At 46.4% G+C, this 19124-nt stretch overlaps 1 protein-coding gene across 5 annotated transcripts in view; it reads right to left on the bottom strand.

The window, feature by feature from the left end:
* Window positions 1-19124, bottom strand: part of GNAS (GNAS complex locus) — a 161433-nt gene that overhangs the window by 97184 nt on the left and 45125 nt on the right. The window contains exons 1-2 of one of the 5 annotated variants that reach the window (XM_064465316.1): window positions 4659-5874; window positions 631-703 (exon numbers count right to left, since the gene is read on the bottom strand). In XM_064465316.1, the coding sequence (XP_064321386.1) occupies window positions 631-703; window positions 4659-4797 (212 nt within the window). In that variant the 5' untranslated portion in view covers window positions 4798-5874. Of the gene's footprint in view, window positions 1-630; window positions 704-3635; window positions 3774-4240; window positions 4412-4513; window positions 4576-4658; window positions 5875-19124 lie in introns of those variants that run through there. The other 4 variants (XM_064465319.1, XM_064465317.1, XM_064465318.1 and 1 more) reach the window with 4 other exon arrangements.

Below are 19124 nucleotides of genomic sequence, written 5' to 3'. Positions count from 1 at the left end.
TTCTCAGGCAAAATAACAGATTTCCTTCTTAATCTTAATGCCCTTCCCCTCCCCACAACTATCAAATAATTGAACAGATTTTAACCAAGAAAAGCTTTTAGAAACATTATTTAACACAAACCTCTGGACAAGCAAACACAACACAAGAGAGAAGAAAATCTGACCCACTACCCCCAAACTTCATAGTACAATCTCATTTTCCAAGGAAATAGAAACAAAAGCCTTACTTGCTCTAAATAAAGAAAATTGCATTCATTTTGTACACGAACAGGAGGCACATTTACAGCAGTATGAATCAATGTGCTACAGCAGAGGTAAATCAGTGTCAGCCATGTTGTGAAAGAAACTGCAGTTAAAAAAAAATCCAACCACAAAACTTAAGCCTTAATCAAATCAGCTATACTGAACCTTGATATAAATCATTTTATACCGTTAGCTCTTACTTATTATTGGTCCATGACTTCAAGTTAATGCCTATTAATCTCATCTAAAAATACGCATCCAAATTCTAGAGATTGTGAAGCAGTAGCAAGAAGAAAATAATACCAAGATATAAAACAGCAGCAATGACTACCATGCAGCACACAGACATAAGGTAGGTTGTAAAGTGAAAAAAACAAATGTACTTACTCAGCATTAAATCCATTCACATGCAAGATCCTCATCTGTTTGACTATTGTGCTTTTACCAGATTCACCAGCACCTAGAAAATGAAAGTAAATCAATTTCAGAAGGAAGCATGAGTGATGAAGGGACACGCTAGAATTTTTTCTTCAGTTTAAAATTGAGAAAGTTGGTTTTCTCAGTGCAAGAGTGAAAAGCGAAAGAAAAAGAAGTAATTGCCACTGGAAACTTCAGTTGTAGCTAAAAATAAATGCCCAGCTCAAGTCATGTGTCAGATCTGAATCTTGGATCACTTCACTGTCCATTTTTCCAGTGTCAACGTTAAAAGCAAATTGCAGGGTTTGGAAGGAAAACATTTTATAGAGAACAAGATAGGCAATGTCAAAATCTGCTTGCCTTGTCACTACTATCTGATGGAGAGAAAGACTGACTGAAGCCCATATTAAACTGAAGCATTCTTCTTAGATCCTTAAAATATTTAAGTGTGGCTACAGTTATCATCACCCAAAAGACTGTAACTTAAATCACAAGAAGTAAAATACATAGGTACTCACATCTGAAAAAGGAAGGCATCCCCTTTAAGCCTCCACCCACAAAGCTACAGAAACCACCTCCTCTAATTTGTGTCTTCTAAGCAACCTCCCACCCTCTCTACATGTTCCAGATCAATTCCATATGCAACGAGACGCAAAGACCACCTTCTATGGCTGCATGCTCCAAATAGTCCCCTCGCAGGTCTCCTCTGATTCCCTTATATACCTGCAGTACAAAAAAAACCCCACTCCACTCCAGTTTCCATAAGTAGATGTATGCTATTTCTGCCGTGCTGCACGGATGCCAGTGCACAGGGCAACCCATCTGCCTATAGTACCCGTTTTTCCATGCACGCTAAAAGGACTCGAACAGCAGCATTCAACTGAGCTCCTCCACACTGCCAGATCGGTAGCTTTCTATATAAAAACACATTTTCGCAAGAGTAGTATCATAACCTGGCAAAATTTAGAAAGACTTCGCATCTCCTGGCTACTCGTTTATTCCTCTCATTAGCCTATGCCTCAACAACAGAAAACATATGTCTGTGGCAGAATGGGCACAGAGGTACCGTTTGTATTTATAGGATGCCAGGTCTCTGCTAGCACACACTGACAGCACAAGCCTCCATTTTGAGCCTCATGTTCAAAACTGTATTTTAGCAGCTATATTTCAAAGTTCATTTTCTGACAGATGCATTCCCCTCTGCTTTCTCCCTTCCTTTCCTTCTCCCTCATGAATTCCTAATTGTCCTGATCTTCTCCCCATAAAACCTGCTTGCATGTTTTATCACCTTAATACCAGAGCCTAACTCCTTTCTCCTCGTTCACGCATGTTTTGTAAGCATTTAGAGAGCAGCTTTTATCTACAACTCTTTATGCAAGCACCACTCCTCCCCTGAACTACTATTTTATAACATACACACTCTGTCTCTTCAGGCATACTGCATCATGCAACAGAGGGAGGCAGCAACACTAATCAAGAATGAGTAACTCTGGTTAAGAGAGAGACTAGGTCCACTTCACAACTGAATTATTCACAATAGCAGCACATGCCGTAGTCCTATTTCCATTCAGAATAAGTAGTAACAAAATTTCAGCTGTAACTCTAAATCACATCTCGTATTTATAAGCATCGGGAGCCAAAATCTTTACATCACTTAGGCCAAGAACGGGGAGGAGACAGTTGTTGGTTTTGCTATCAACACATAGAGTTCAGTATTGACATATCTGGGTTCTCTGGATCAAATACACCACCAGTGAACCAAAATGAAGTATTACATCTAAATTTCTGAATAAGTCTATATCTATATTTGGCTACTCATTACGGCCCTATTCCTACCAATAATTATGCACACATTTAACTTCACCACCAAGGAGAGTTCCATTAATTTCAGTGAGCCTGCCGTGGCAGAAGGGACAAGCACGTGCACAGCGGTGGGGCCTACAAAGAGTAGCATAAACCCCTGAGCGTATTTAGCAGCTCTCTGTTGTTATTTGAATATGATGTGAAAATATTAGGAATCTTTCCAAAGCACTTTTTTTTTAAATTTCACGTGTCTTACAAAGTAAACGTAACATAATAATAGGGACACGAGCTTTTTTATTTTTTAACAGTCAGTTGTGTTATACTGTCCGCAATTCATGACTGTTAGAAACTGCAACAGCTGAACTATCGCTTTAAAACTTGCACACAGATGACCTTACAGCCATTCCTAAACACCTGCAAATTTTTATTTACAAGTACGTACACCATTTGTCAGGCACCAAAATTGAAGAAAACAGAAAGAAAATGCAGGCGAACCCATCGTGTTTCTGTTTGCTGAAATTCTGCCTCTGATGAAAGTAACCCATCTGATGACAAATGGTTTCTATGGATCTATGTAACATTCAGACTGAAACCTGGAAGGCCAAGACATTCCACAAGAGCTGAAGTCCAAATTATCCTGGTAGAAGGTTTCTGCTGGAGCCCTGGCAGGCTCCTCAGTGTTGCAGGTGCTGCTGTAGTTCCAACCACTCTCCATTTATGTTAAGCCTCTTTCTTCAAATTAGTTTTTGAAAGATTTTACTGGTTAAGGGTACACTTCCAAATTCACAACCTTCAAAAATTCCCCCCATCCCCAATTACAGTTGTTTCACACCAGAACTGAGTCGGCTCACCGAGGCCTAGCCTCTGCTCCGCGCTAAAAACCCTGCATAACACGCACAAGCAGTCCCTCGGCGTGAGCAACAACCGAGACCTCAGAACCGTGCCTTATTTTAAAACACTACTTTCAAATAATTTGAAATAACGAGTCTGACAAACATTTTCTCGTTCTCTCCCATAACGACTTTTGGACCATCCCCTTCCTTGAAGCCACGACCTGCATTTCTAAAGGTATCTCCTGAAAAACATGATACACATAGGTAACCGAAATGAACCGCTGAAATAATACCTGAAACCGAGCTACGAACGCTCCCCTCCCTCCCAACGCGCGGTACCTTCGCTAATGGTGCGAGAGAAGGAGCCCGAGGAGCTGCCGAGGGACGCAGGGCGAGCCCAAAACCCGCGGGCCGCCCGCTCCCCGCCCGGCCCTGGCGCGGGGCTCCCTCATCCCCAACGCCGCCGCCGCGCTTCCCTCCGGGACCGACATCCTCCCTCCGTTTCCCCCAAACGATTCCCCGACTTCCTCCCTTCCTCTTCCTCCTCCTCCTCCTCTCGCCGGCCTGCCCGCACGTTCCTCGGGCAGCCCTGCCTCAGCCCCCGGCGAGGGGAGCACACCGGGGCCGGCGGAGCCCCGACCCCTCCCGCGGGCGGCCCCCCGGCTCCCGCCAGGCCGCGGTGACCGGCCTCGCTCGCCGCTCGGCTCGCCCGGGGCAGGCCCGCGGCCCCTGTCAGCGCCCTGCCCTGTTTATCTCCCAGGTTCCCCCTCGGGCCCGCGGCTCCCGCGCCCCTCGCCGGCGGCCGGCCCGGCATCCCCGGCCACCACCTCACGCTCGGCCCAGAGGCCCCGCTCCCCGCCTCGGCCTGCCTCCCCTTTCTGCCCCGGCGGCGGGGCGCTGCCTCCCGCGGGCGGCGGGCGGCCCCGAGCCGCAGCCCCCCGTACCTGCGGGGCCTGCCCCGGGCCCCCCGACTTGGTGCCCGACGCCTCCTTGTCGCCGCCGCCGCCAGGCCGAGGAAGCCCGGCGGGCTCCTCCGCACCGCACCGTTCCCCTCCGCGCCCCCGGGCCCACCGCCCCGGCCATTAGCGGATCCCGGCGGCGCGGCGGGCTTGCCCGCCGCCCCCCGGCCCCGCACGAACGGGTGGGGCCCTGCGGCTCCGCTTCAACACCACCCCCCCACCACCACCACCCCCCCCCCCAAAACCCCCGGGCCCCACCTCTCCCTCGGGCCTCCCCGTGCCCGGGCAGGGGGCCGGTACACGGCCCCGCCGCCCTCCCCGCTGCCCTCCCCCCGGCGGGGAGGAGACGGTCGCCAGCCCCCGGCCCGCTGCCCCGGCGCCGCGCTGCCCGCGGCCCCCTTACCCAGCAGGAGGAGCCGGTGCGTGGCCCTATAGACCTGCTTGTCCTTCTGCAGCTGCTTTTCGATCTTCTTGTTGGCCTCCCGCTGCGCCTTCTCCTCGTTGCGCTGATCCTCCGTCTTGCTGTTCCCTAAACAGCCCATCTTGGGGAGGGGGAAGCAGGGGACGCGGGGCGAGGGGACTGGAGGCGGCCGGGGCTGCCGGGGGGAGGGAGGGAGGGAGGGAGGCACTCTCCCGGGCTCCCTTCTTCTTCCTCCTCCTCCTCCTCCTCCCCCCCTACTCGCTGCTGTGGCGGCCGCTGCCCAGAGCCAGAGACATGGAGCGAGCCGAGCGCGGAGCCAGCCAAGGGGGGGCCGATGGCGATGACTTTGCTGCCGCTCCGCCGGGCCTCCTCCCCGGCAGCTGCAGCTGCCTCTCCGCCCCCGCCCCCCCGCGCAGCCCCGCGCCGATCCCCTCAGCGCACCTTTCCCCGCAGGGGGGTGGCGGCAGGGCCCGATGCGGAGCGATCCGCGGGGATCTCCGCGCCCCCGGCCGGGCCGACGGCTCCTCTAGAGGGAACAGAAATGCCCCCCCCCGCGCCGCACGCACAGGAACAAATCCAGCTTCAGTGCCACCCCCAAAAAAAAAAAAAATATTAATCCTCTTTAGATCCAAAGGCACGGGCTCCAGGCGCGGAAACCTCCCCAAATCCTCGGCGGGGAGGATCGGGAAACGTCTCTTCCTCGCCTCTCCCCCCGCGCCGAGGGGTCAGGCCAGCCCCGGCTCTCGGCGGAGGTCGGGTCCCCGTCCCTCGCCGGGCGCCGCAGCTCCTCGCCCTCCGGCCGCCGCGGGTCCTTCCTCCCTCACCGGGGCGGGGGGGTACAATCCAAGCCCCCCCTTATTTTTTTTTTCTTATTTTTTTTTTTCCTCTCTTTGCTGCTGCTTTTTCACATTAGGTTTCCAGGCGGCTGAATCCTCTCGGCTTCTCCAGCGAACGGGGGGGGGGGGGTGGGGGAGAAAAAAAAAAAAAAGGCAGCCCGTTTGGTCTCTCCCCCCAAGCAAAACGTGTCCCTCACGGGAGGATTTTTCCCCGTCTTATTTTTCCTGCTCTCTCCCGCATGTTTTTTCTTCCCCCCCTCTTTTTTTTTTTTTCCTCCTCCTTCCCCCTATTGAGCCGCACCGAGGCGGCGGAGCGGTGGGGTGGGGCAAGCGAGGCCCACACTGAACCCTGGGAGCGGGGCCGCTCACATGACGGCCCGCGTCAGCCCGCGCCGCCGCCGGCGCCCTCTTCGAACCGGCCCCGCCGCTCCCGCCCCGCGGTGGCGCAGCCGCCCCGGCCCCGCCGCTCCCGCACCCGGCCCGGCCCCGCTCCCGCCCCGCGGTGGCGCAGCCGCCCCGGCCCCGCCGCTCCCGCACCCGGCCCGGCCCCGCTCCCGCCCCGCGGTGGCGCAGCCGCCCCGGCCCCGCCGCTCCCGCACCCGGCCCGGCCCCGCTCCCGCCCCGCGGTGGCGCAGCCGCCCCGGCCCCGCCGCTCCCGCACCCGGCCCGGCCCCGCTCCCGCCCCGCGGTGGCGCAGCCGCCCCGGCCCCGCCGCTCCCGCACCCGGCCCGGCCCCGCTCCCGCCCCGCGGTGGCGCAGCCGCCCCGGCCCCGCCGCTCCCGCACCCGGCCCGGCCCCGCTCCCGGAGCCCCCGGGGATAAGCTGGGAGTCCTCGGCGGTGCTGGAACTAACGGCATCGCAGCCACTCGAACGAGTGGGCTACCGCGCTGGCTCTGAGGGCGAGTGGTCTTTAGGAAGGGTTTTTCGGGATGAAAGCGGGCGAGAAAATATTTGCCGGAGTTGGGGGTTAAATGCATAGTATTCTAAAGAAGTTGTAACAGTCGCACCCTGGGGCGCTTTATACTACACTTGAAAAATAATTATTGCAGAAGTTACTGTACCAAAGACGTATATACATATACATTTTCTCAACTGATGAACTTTGAATATCCGCCTAGTGACCTACAGAACAATCCTGCAGACTCTGATGCACATGAATCAATTTTTCCCACTGTGGGTATTTCTGGGCAAATACATTTCCCGAGCACTGGGCAGCTCCCCCGCACACAACACGGCCGGCGGGGCGCTGGGTTCAGGCGAGCCCTCCCCAGGGCTGCAGCCAGGGCCCCGGGTGGGACACAGGGAAAGAAGCTACCAAATGATGCTGGGTGGATCAGAGGAGCACAACTTGATTAATTCAATTGCTTCTACGTATGGGCTTACCAGCTATCTAGCTCCATTTTATTTTCTAAGGTATTTTTTTGAAACTTCATTATACAAATGACACAGTAGTTTTTGTGCACAAGCTTATCAGCTGCGCCTGTAAAACAGAGATTGGCGCTTTGCTCTTTGTAAAACCTGGTTCCCTAAAATACACGGGTATTTTTTCTCTACCTTCCCGAGATTAGTGAAATTCCCTTTGTTTTCCATGAATTATTTATCCTCACCTGCAAAATTCAATATCTACAATGCTATTCCCATGAACACACCTTCTTACGTCACCCAGTTACTATATTTAGAACCACCTACAGTAAAATAATTATGTGAGTAGAGCAAACAACTGGAAGGTCACAGTGTCATCAGCCACATCCATTTAGCTGCCCTTGCTGAAAGAGGGGTGGACCTTGGGAGCAACAGGGAACAATGCCACCAAATCCTGGTCTTTGAGGAGTTTTTGGCACTCTCAGTCTATTTTTAAATGGCACAACTTTGGGGTATGCAGCGCCTAAGAGCTTTGGAGTCAGTGGAGAGACCCTTACAGGTGGTGTTTTAGGCCAAGGCAGTTTTAACATGCCTTAGAGAGTCTTGGCTCAGCAATGCCCAGATTCAGCTGAAGCAAAGATTATTCCTTGTGTCCTTTATAGGTCTTTTATTTATTTGTAGCATTTCCATGTAATACACATTATTCAAATACATTTTAACTGTGGTGTATACATGGTATAAAGGGCTCAATAAAACAGAATTCAGACCAAAAATTATAAAACCTCATAGCTTTTCACGGTCGCAGGTGTGAAGAGAATGCAGAAATGCCAGTATCTGCCACCTCACACAGCAGGGAATACCTGCCCCAGCCTCCAGGCTTTGCTTCCCTCCACGTCCCCAGCTGGATGGGAAGGGAGCCTGTCTCAGGCTCCAAACACGAAGGAATACGCCAACAAGATAAAAATTATTGCTGGAGACATACAAAAGGCTACAATCTTGGTGAACCGTGAGCAGTGTTAGCGTAGGGACAGGGGAGCAGTAAATATGCCAAAGCATCTGCTGACAAGGAGTTGTTGCTGTGTAAATGCCATTGTCCAGCAGCGCACACCCATCCCTGTCCCAAAAACAAACCAGGACGGGCTCTGCGAGCTTGAACTCTAAGAGCCGCCAGCCACCGTGCTGGGGCACAGGAATTGCTGCCCTCCTGGAATATCCACCCGGTGCCTCAGTCTTTTTAGGTTGAACAAAGCATGGGGTAGTTGAAAAGACAAAACACGCTCAGCTAATTCACAAAACTCCCAGTTGCTTACAGCAGAATTAACAATTAGCTCTTTGTATTACAAGTGTTATTAAAGTGTGAAAAAAAGCTATAGAAAACAAAAAGGAAACTCCCAAATTGTTAAACCTTTCAGCACGTACAGACTTTTTTGGTCTTTCTGAAATACGACAGGACACAAGGCATAAGGCACCAACTGTACTTCACAAACCCACCAGATTGCCGTGATTTTTTTCTAGCGCTGTCCTGATTGGAAGAGCGAGCATACCAACACGTTAGCCATTCTCATTCTTTTTCATTTGTTTAAATAACATAATGCTGCTGATGTGTCTTTAGAGTGAATTGTGTTTCATATTGCAACTAGTCGCATTAGCTTTCAGCTTGTAAAATCCCATGAAGTTCAGTTTCATAGGACTCCTGCCACCAGAAGGGTAAGTGCAGGCAAAATCTGACCCCCAACTCACCATAAAATTAAAGCTCCTTTCTGAAGAACCTGAAGCCTTAGAAACAAATAAATACAAAGATAAAATAACTATATGTATGGGCATAGTGACTCTGTGATAAAAGTCTAACTATTTGAGGCTTGAAAATACTCAAAATAAGGTGTTAAAGGACTCTGCTGCAGGTTAAGCAGAACCATTTTCCAAAAATGCAAGGTACCACAGACGTGAAAGTGGCTGTAAGAGATGTTAGAAGACTTATGTCTCTCAACTCAACCCTGCAGTGTTTAAATTAATGGGAGAGAAGAGTTTACACACAGAAGACTGTGAGTGCACACTTAGAGATGAAATTCAAATTCACTGATATTCCTTCAGTGTCTGAATGTAACAGCCAACAGCGTCAGATTCTGCTGCATTTTTTTCTTTCAGTCTAAAGTAAGTGCAAAGACTCCGAGAAACCAACATGCATCTTGGCTTAAGGATTTCAGAAAAAGAGCAGGGGGTCTGGCAGCGTGAAACAATATTCTGCTGTTTCACAAGGAGAGGCAGCAAGATAATTCAAAGTGAATAATATTTCAATGGAATACTTGTGGGGGATGTGTAGAGGAGAGTTTCACGTATCTGTAATCCATTTCAGTCCACTTGATAACTTTAGTTAATGGCTTGTCAGTCCCACTGGCCTAACTTCTATTACATTCTAATGAAAATCATCAGATCTCTTAATTTTTTTGGAAAGAGGAATTTCATTGCAATTCTTTTCTCCATTTTCCCTCCACAGCTTTTGCCCCCAAAACTACTGCTTGGTGTCTATGACTGAGGGAAGATTTGTAACGATAGCTCGATCCTGTAAATAAGCATGTACTCTACTCAGTCGAGCAGTCCTACTGAAGTGCATCATTTATGCAGACTTTACTCTTCCCAGCTAGGACAACTATATTAGCCTGATTTACAAATGGTTAAAAAGATTTAGATATAAAGTAGGAGAGTATCGATAACAGTGCAAGTGAGAGAGAACTTGTTGAAAAGCACGTCTCTTAATCTTCCCCCACCTTATACACATAAATTTCCCTCTTTTTAAGATTCACATATATACCTGTTGATAGAATCACTCAAAAGGACCTCAAGAAAAATAGTATCTTTTTTCTATTTTAATATGTATATGAGACAGACAATTGCATATATTTTAATGCATTTTCCTTGTGGTAGTCTCCCTTACTGTGCATGAAGATATTCACACCTGCATAGGTAAGAGACAAGGAAATACTGTTGTAAAATTCACCAACATTGGCTGGACGACATAAAAGCAAGATCTGTTTTTGGAGTTACTATTTTCTTAAGAGTATATCTTGAAACTGTTGAAAAAATGCTTCTGAGACACATACTTCATGACATCCCATTCTTTTCTGTTTCTAACTGAATGGATAAAACTTGCTGCTTACAATTCTGATGTTGCATCAGTTTCACTCTCAGTCGGTCAGAGCTAGGCTCTGAATTCACTCAAGTTACTCTTTTTTTTTCACAGGTGATTCTGAGACTCACACTGGTATGTCCATCTTATGCCACAGATGCTTTCCAAACCCTCCAAGTGACAAACACCCTTATTTCCTATTGCAAACAATTCACATTTCTTAGTAAGTTGAAGGTACCGAGTACTTTGGATGCCCCACCTCCAGGAAAAAGAAACGGTTCATTAGTTTTCAGATGGGACAGGGTACAGTTCCTCACGGGCTCACGCTGCCCACAGTGAACATGACCTCGTAAACTTTTGGCTGTGAACCATGGGGGTGGAGTTGTGACCAAACCAATGTGCTCATTTGGAAGGGAAGATACAGATGACATCACGCTTGAGCATCCCTTAGCAACCGGACTGAAATGGCACTGCAGCTTTTGAGGAGGTTGTCAGCCTTCCTTGCCACTGGAATAGCCTGTATTTCGGTTCCTACCATGGCTGAGGAGACACAGCAGAGAAGACAAAATTTGTAGCTCAGAAAGTAAAAGTGATAGCGGTGATCTAACTGTATCATTTCCTTTGTTTCTGTTTATAGGAAATAGACTATTTTCAGCCAGTCTTTTTCATGGAAGGATACAGAGCTCAGTTAATCTGGGGAACACATGAAACAAATGGTTCTTACAGCAACACCTTTCTCTCTGATTTATTTCAGACTCTTTCCACTTGAAAAACTAGACTGTAAACTTTGTAACATTCCTGTCTCTGATATCAGGATGAACTGAAAGAGAGCTCGGCTTGCATGTGTGGGGAAAAAAAACCCAACAGAAAAATACTCTGATTTAAAGCTGTCAAGGAGTGGATCAGTGAACAATGAACTATGGGTCATTTCACTACAAACCTGAAAATGCAGTTAGAGCCATGCATCTCAGTTGTGTCCTCTCCCTATTCCTCACATCTGTGAGACAGTTCCACCCCTAAAAGTTTTGGTCAGAGCTGCTAATCGTGTCAGGGCGAACTCTCAAGGGGAAGAGAGTTTAATCTTTTCTTTCACTGAGAATCTGCAACCCTGTAATACCCCCACAGCTGAATATATGCTACCGTAGGATAACGTCTATACACTGCTTTCTTTTAATAATAAAATCTATACATTCTTCTCCACTCTGTGATTCACTTGAAATTTATTATCTTTGCAAGAAATTAAGATTTTAGAGGTGCTTCCCCCCCCCCTAAAGATTTCAAGGGTTTTGAAGTACTGGCAAAAAATAAACAATGAATGAATTTATATTAGAAAGGTGCAGAAGAAGTTCCCCCTGTGCATAGCACCTTTGAGGATTAAAATCTTATGCAGAAATAAGAAGTAGCTGTGAATTTTTGTTAAGGAGCCTACACTACCCAACACTTCATTCTGCCGTCCTCCAAATTCCCAGTGCCGTGGCTGAGCAGTTCAGACTTCCCTCTTTTAAAAGCAGCGATTGCCCCGGGACAGATTGATTCTTTCAGGTAAAGGACATTTTTTAATAGCACACACTATATTTTTGTGTATTGACACCTCTCTGGTTTGAAGTCTGTTAAAAGTTTTAGCTTCAGAAATACAGAACCGTGGGCCTTCATCCTGGGCCACAGAAGGGGTTGGTAGTCGAGTATCAAACCTATCAATCTCAATTTATTTAATCCCCAGTGAACTTAGTCTTTTAGTTAGTTATATATAAGGATCAATTAAGGTTCTGATTAGGCTTAAATCAGTGGTTTTTTAACCTGTTTTGAACACGAAAAAGGCTCCCATGGCCTCTTGCAATGACTCGGGTCTGCTGCTCACGCTTTCCTTAGATGGAGGCGTCCTCCACAAGCTATCGTCCTGCAGAATCCTTTGGACTCTTGGAAGAACAAAACTTGGTGATAAAAAGGGAGACGGTTTCAAAGTCTCCAAATTACCCTTTGACCTGCTGAACAAGGAACCCTTGAGTAATCTCAAGCCCGTTTAAAGGAGAAACAAATAAATTAAAGCCAAACAATAATCTAAAAAGGAAAACCAAAGCAAACAGATTGGAATTGAGCAAGAATCCAATGTGGGCGTTTTTTTCAGCTGTTTCCTTTGTGGTGGCCAGAACAAAAATTACTTTAAAAACATTAAATGGTAAACAAGGTAGGAAATTAAGCCATTATATATCAAACCCAGGGAGGGCAAAGCAGGGTCATCAAGTAAAACGACAAGTTTGTCTGTCATATGGGAAAGCGTGAGCCTGTCCGGATGCAGTGAAACAAGCATCGTCAGGAAGAAATTAATGCACCACTAATGTATTCAATAAAGAACAAACACAAAATACTTAAGTACAGATACTCCAAAACAAACAGAATGAAAAGGAGATACTTCCCTCTCTGGCAAAGAAGGAGAATTTTTTCCATATAGAAAGTCTAAACTTGAGAGGGATTTTTGTTGTTTTTTTTTTTAAATAAAAACAAGCCCAAATTCTACTAATAGAATTAACCAAGAAAGACCTTCCTTAAAACCAAAGAAAAAGAAAAACCCTTTGCCTCCCTCCCTTCGGTTCGAGGCTTTTCCTCAGAAACATTAAAAGAGACTTTTGAGAACTCATGGAATTATGGAAATAACACACTGAGTAAGAGCTTTTCACCTAGTAGCTTCTCATATTTTCTTGCAAGTTTTTTCCTGATACTCCTTCTGACTACTCATGCATTTTGCACTGCACTTTATTAACAAAAAAACCCTCTTATGTAACAGAAGAAGCAGCACATCCTAGCTCTCTGCATAACACACATGGAATGCCGATTACAACAACAAAAAAAAATTGGAACAAGTCTTTTCTCAGATTTAGTTTCAGTATTCATTCACTGCAAGCCTACCTCCAACTGCAAACTTTTTTAGAAAGAACTATTCTGCTTTAATCCTTGTTACGCTTGGGTCACAAAACCCACGGAGGCAGTAGCAGCAGAGGCTGTGTTTTCTAAATACCAGGTTATAGTTAGCTCCTGCAAAGAAGCACGAAACTCCCAAGCCTTTCTCCTGCTGAGGGGGTCAGCAGAGGAGGAGAGGCTCCCGGCTTCACCTCCCCAGCACACAAGGCAGCCAAGCAGCCCGGCACCAGCCGCGGTTCCCGCTGGAGCAGGGTGGGAACTGGGGCTGAGCGTAGCTTAGGCTTAGCCTGACCCAGCCTGCTCTCCAGCAGCACGGTGAGCTATCCCTCCGCACTAATATTATTTCTTACTGACACTGCATTCTCATTTTATGGCGCATAACAGGAAGGGGAATAAGAGGATTGTTAAAATAGTTCTTGCTAAGTTGTCACACAGGTTTTAATGTGCTGTAAACATTCCTCTCCTTTTACATTTTTTAAAATAGAACGATGTTCAGGCTTTCACGGTCGAAATAACTTTACATTTTAGTGCTAGCAAACCACAATACTCTCAATACCAGAAGCCATTATTAGAGACGATCTGCAAGGAAAACAGAACTGTGATTTTGCTCCTCTGTCTCTGCATTGCTAAAGGCCTGAAAGTGTTCCCTTTCAGACAGGGTATTTTCTCCCATCTTTTTCTTTAGATGGAAAAACGTTAAGCCTAGATCCTAAAATTACATACAGACACAATTACAGAATAGGGGTCTTTTATACCCTACTTTTCCCAGAAGAATCCATCCATCTGGCAAACTAACAGCATCATTACTTCTTAAGTGCCTTGATTTTAAATTAGAGTGCCCTGCACACTTCAGGACAAATGCAGAATTTAGACACTTTCTCAGTGTTCCAAATAAGTCTTTCTGGTAGGATTTGGGGGTTTTTTGTGTGTCTTAGATTTTAGAAATGTATATAAAACAATCGATTATCTCCAAGTCTTTAAGTGTGCAATCAAATGTTTCCCTTGTTGCTCTATCTCAAAGCCAGGAAAGACATCCATTGCCAGGGCTGTGGGAACCAGGCAGGAGCTGGGGTCCAGGTTGGGTCAGAACCTGTGGTCCAGCACTGGGATTTTGCCTCTGCCACATTAAAAACAGCAGAGGTGAAGGATTATCCCCTCCTAAGGACCCAGCCCAGGGGGATGCTCGGGCCTGTTTGAACACTCATGAAATGTCAATGGAGAAGAGATGAATGTGGGGATCAAACAGGGGAACAGGATCCAGGAGACCTGATCTACTGCAGATGGTTTGATCCAGCACAGCCACCGATCCGTGCCCGACCTTGGACAAGCCACTTCCCCTTTTTGTGCCTCTTTTTCCAACTATCTTTTATCTGCCTCTCTCATATAGGTTGTAAGCTGTTTACTTCCGACATGTCTGCACAGTATCGAGAACCAAGGGGCCCTGATCTCACTGGTGACCTTTAAGCCTTTCTGCTACACATTTCATCATAAAATAATTATTCAAAAAGGAAGCAATTTTTTTCAGCAGTCTGTCTTCCTTTTCTTAACACATCTTTAACTCAGACATTCTCAGCAACATTAGATGAAAAAATAGGCTCTGTTCAAAATCTTAACACTGTTTTCCTTAAATGAAAACACTGAGAAAGCTGCTAGTATTCTGTTGAGTCCTCCCACAGGCTCTCCAGCAAAACCAGGGAAAGCTAGAATCAGCGTGCTTGCTACATTCAAAGTACCAGACAAAGATACTTTTTATTTTGAAAATGGAAAAAAAAAATCCCTGCACACTTCTCAATCTCTCTTTGTACACCATAAAGCACCAAACAAGGCAGAAACCCGGTGCTGTGTTCTTTTGCAGGTCACCTCCAGGTTTGCTTTATGCTCTCTGGTGTTACAATAACGAATTTGTTTTTCCATTGCTCTGTGCTCGCTCTCTTGTCTAAGAGTGACCTATTCGCTTCTGAAGCAATCGGCTTTTTACAGCTTAGTCTACGCTATGTAAACAGAGAGCAAGCAGCGCGGCCGAGCCCCCGGTCCGAGGAGCCGAGGAGCACACTCCAGCCCGGGACCTGAACCAGCCTCGGAGGCTGCTTCCCGCTCTCCGGGCGCCAGCCCCGAGCGACTGAGCTCCCCACAAGCCCGGCGTGAACGAAGACTGCAACGCTGCACGTGGAGAGCCCCCCTTCCCCTTGCTCTGTGGGATCATAGCTGTGTCGGCGAAGGGCTTTGATGGAAAGCCACCTTGCCTGCAGGACGGCCAAGGATCCAGGGATGCTGCAAGGGGAGGGGATCCAACGGCTTTTACACCGCTGCCACCACCGCTGCCTCCTTCAAGCTGCAGCTCCTCTGCCAGCCCGTAAACAAGAGTAGTGGCTGGTAACCTGCCCTGCCCTCAGCCAGCAGCCCTGGGGTGACGGCACGGGGACGCCCGTTCCCCCCACCTGCCCCGTGCCGTGGGGCGCTTGGAGGATGCCGAGTCCCTCCTGGCACCGGCAACCCCAGGCTGAAGGCAGGGCCCTCCTGCACGGCTGCATTTCACACCCTATATATAAAATACACAGACGTACATTTATTCTGAAAAATTCTTTCTATGAATTGGTGTTACTGAGGGATATATATACTAACTCCATACATGTGAGAGTTAAGGAAGATTTGTCCAAGGAACTACTTCCAGAGGAAGTGCTGGGCAGCCACATTATTTGTTTTGTTTAAAACGATTTCAGGCTTGATAATGTCTCTTTATCAAAACTACACATGTGCTGAGCATGCACAGTGCTGTGTGTTGTGAGGCATACAGGAAGGGGTGGATTTAATTTATTTCTTTATTATGAATATTGTGGTGCTGTAAGGAGAATCCTGGTCGACAGTGTGAAATAAAGCCAAACTTTCAGAAGATATTTTGGGGCCTGAAGTTCCTGTGCTGCCTTTTCAAATTCAGTCTTAAATTCTGTATTCCCAGTCCTCTGTTCTGTCTGGACCATCTCATGAATGGATATGTGTATTATTACAGAGCTGAGCACGTACCTCATAACGTTTGCCATTAATATTAATTTGAAAGAAAAATTGAGTTTAAGCTTCCTGGTTTTGCTTTCCTTGAGTGAAGAAACTAGTGAGGGAGTTAATAAATTCAGAGTTCTGGCAGGCAAAAGGGACCAAGGCAATTGTGACACACCAAAAATAGTTCTCCATCAAAACGGTAACGCCGTTTTATTTTGTGAACACCATCTTGGCTGTAAGGTTTGTTTACATTTATTCGGTGTCGCTCCCTCCACAGTGGATCAAAGCGTTCCTGTTGCTGGAGAGACTCTGTGCCCAGCTGAACAACGATGGCCACAAAGCAGAAACAGAGCCACCATGATCTACCAGCACAGACCATCTGCCAACTTTCAGCCTAGAAATAAGAAGAATTAATTCTTCTCCACCCTAAAGGCTGGTTTGGAGAGAAGAATGGGGGTTAGAAAGAAGGGACTTCAGACTCTCTATGGAAAGGGACTGCATCAGCCCACGCTGGCCAAGCTAACCAGAGGGAAGGCATGAAGAGCTGATGGGCATAGGGAGATTGACCCAATCTAAGACACACGAGCTATAAGATCAAATTGCAGCAAAGACTTGCAAGAAAGCTATTTTTCAGCGATCTGTATATACTTAGTACTGTTTAAGAGTAAAGTTAAAAAGGCTAAGAAATTCCTTGCCTAAGGATGAATAAAGAAATTCCCATTACCGGAGAGTTGAAACTGAGATTACATTATGAAATTAAGAACGTGAAGATCTGAAGCACTGCTTTCACTGGCTAAGAAAATGGACTGCAGCACCTCACTGCCCCAAAGGGTGTCCTTACAGGAGGTCTCTTTATAGAAGCATCAGTGGGAAACCTGTAAGCAGGAGCAAACAACTCAGGTGAGAGGTAGTAGCAGCACATAGACTCACCGGCTAGATCCAAACACTCCGAACTGGTCTGCATGCAGAGAAGAAGATGGGGCAAGACATGACAGTAATAATCTACCATGACTTGAGACCTCCTGCCCTAGTAACAATTATGTAATTGTTACCATCTCTTAATACCTGAGTAAGAAACCTTTTTATTGCATCAAGTTCTCATGTCTAGACAGATACACATCGTGAATGAATCACTACTGACTAGCTTTGAAGACCCGAGCTGAAGAGCACTCCACGGTTTAAGCCACTATCTGGACACATCAACAGTTATGGAACAATTTTCTGGAGACAGTTCTTTCAGCACATTACCCTAGGGTATATTGGCTGTGAGAAACTCTGGTTTTCCAGCAGTATCCTTAAAGGACTATGAAGGAAAGCAATATAGGCTTAGCAAAGGAACCTCTTAATCATAGAGACTTAAGTCTTAAAAAAACCCCTCCACCCCCGAAAAAAATCAATGAAAAACTAACAAAAACACATAAGGAACAAATACATGGAAAAAACCAGACAGGCCTGAATTCAGCTCTTGGCCTGATTATGCCATTTCTAGCAGCAATGAGTCTGCCTCTGCTCTCTCTAGAAAGTTTTGCTTCTTTGTGAGGGCACGTCTCTTCCCTAACTAATTTGAACTCCTCTTCTGCCCATTTGCTTTGGTTTCAAAGGTTCTTTGTTTTGTTCCTTTCCCAAACTGCTCATCAGCTTCTCTGCAAAATGGTCACTGTCTTATGAAATTCTGTTCCTCAGCTATTCTGAATGATTCCCAGCTTTCTCATTTGTCCTTTTGGAGGCGTTCCTCTCCTTGGTGAGGACATTGGGCATCTCCAACACAGGCCTATATTTTAATTCAGCACAGACATTACAGCGCAGGGCGAAGGATTCGGTGAAGGTTAAGGTGTTCTCAAAACCACAGTTTGACTCACATATGCCCCCAAACAATCATACATTAGCAATTATAATGATCTTTAATTAAAAAAAGAAATATGTTGCTGTTCTTACAGATAAGGATCTATAGAAATACTTGTATAGGTGCCATGAAAGTCTATTTTTCAAACTACATTTCAGTGAGGGAATATTTAACTACCTTACCTACATTACTTGAATCCTACTCTAAAATGAACCTCTTTGAAGTTTTCTTATTAAAAAAGCTTTAAAAATTAAGCAGTTTGAATTATTTTTCTATGAACCATATAATCTTCTTAAGTACTAAAAAGTTAACTTCAGCTCAAGTCATTCCACTTGGAAAAAGGCAATGAAAAAGCAGTATATTCATGCATCTCGCCCTACATTTTCTGTAAATGTAACATCTAACCCCCAATTGTTATAATTTTTCATGGTAAAGCTTTTTGAGTGTTTATAGCTAACAGACTTTGGCTTTTATACTGGAAAGTCTGATACATAAATGTCACTTTCATTTATATCCTCAGTTATAACAAAGTCATTAATGCAGCTGATTCCTAAGAAACCTTGTATTTTAGGAACTTGTCCTAGCTCTAGTACCACATAATGTAAACATGTCTAATGCAGAGCATAAGAAAATTATACCTTGGAGATGCTACACTTTTTAAACCAGGGGTAGAAGCTAAATACGCACACTATTCTTGATATGACCATCAGTTGTCAGGGTGTTATGTTTTATTTCCAGACAACCACAATCACTTCACTACATTTTGTAGCTGCACACAAATTATTTTGTAGAGCACAGTTATCAAATGTTTGGTGCAGACGGACTGAAGAAATGACGCTGGGTTGCAGCTCGGACCCTAAGGTCCCACAAGACAAGAATTTGGGTTTGGATGGCACAGCACTGAAATTACTCTTCAGAGATTCCATTGCTGTCAAAACCAGAACCCCCAAAAAACTCCCCTCCTGGTTTTTAATCACCCTCAAACCCAAATATTGGAAGCAGGTTAAGATCTATGAACTAACAGATCTGGCCTCTTGCCACGTGCCGTATTAAGATGCCATATTTAGCTCCTCACTCCCTAATACTCAGGCATTTAACCTGTTCCCTCCAGCCCTTTCATCCACTTGCAGTATACGGCTAACCAACATGGCTTTCACCCCTCTATTTCTTTCTTCCTTTTCTGTTAGCTGTTTTACATACAATTCGTGCTGCTATCCCATGGCACTGGGAAAAGTGACTTATGTTGTGCTCCCTCTACTGTCTGCTGGGCTTTGCAGCAGCACAGCAATATGTTGTGAGGAAACTGCAATTTCTTCTTGGCAGAAAGGTCTATTAGTTACTACAATGTGAGAAGTTACTCTGTTACACTTATG

Source organism: Phalacrocorax carbo, chromosome 14 (genome assembly GCF_963921805.1).
Source record: "Phalacrocorax carbo chromosome 14, bPhaCar2.1, whole genome shotgun sequence".
Taxonomy (NCBI): Eukaryota; Metazoa; Chordata; class Aves; order Suliformes; family Phalacrocoracidae; genus Phalacrocorax; species Phalacrocorax carbo.
Note: the sequence above shows the minus strand (reverse complement) of the source record. Positions and strands in the feature narration are given on the sequence as shown.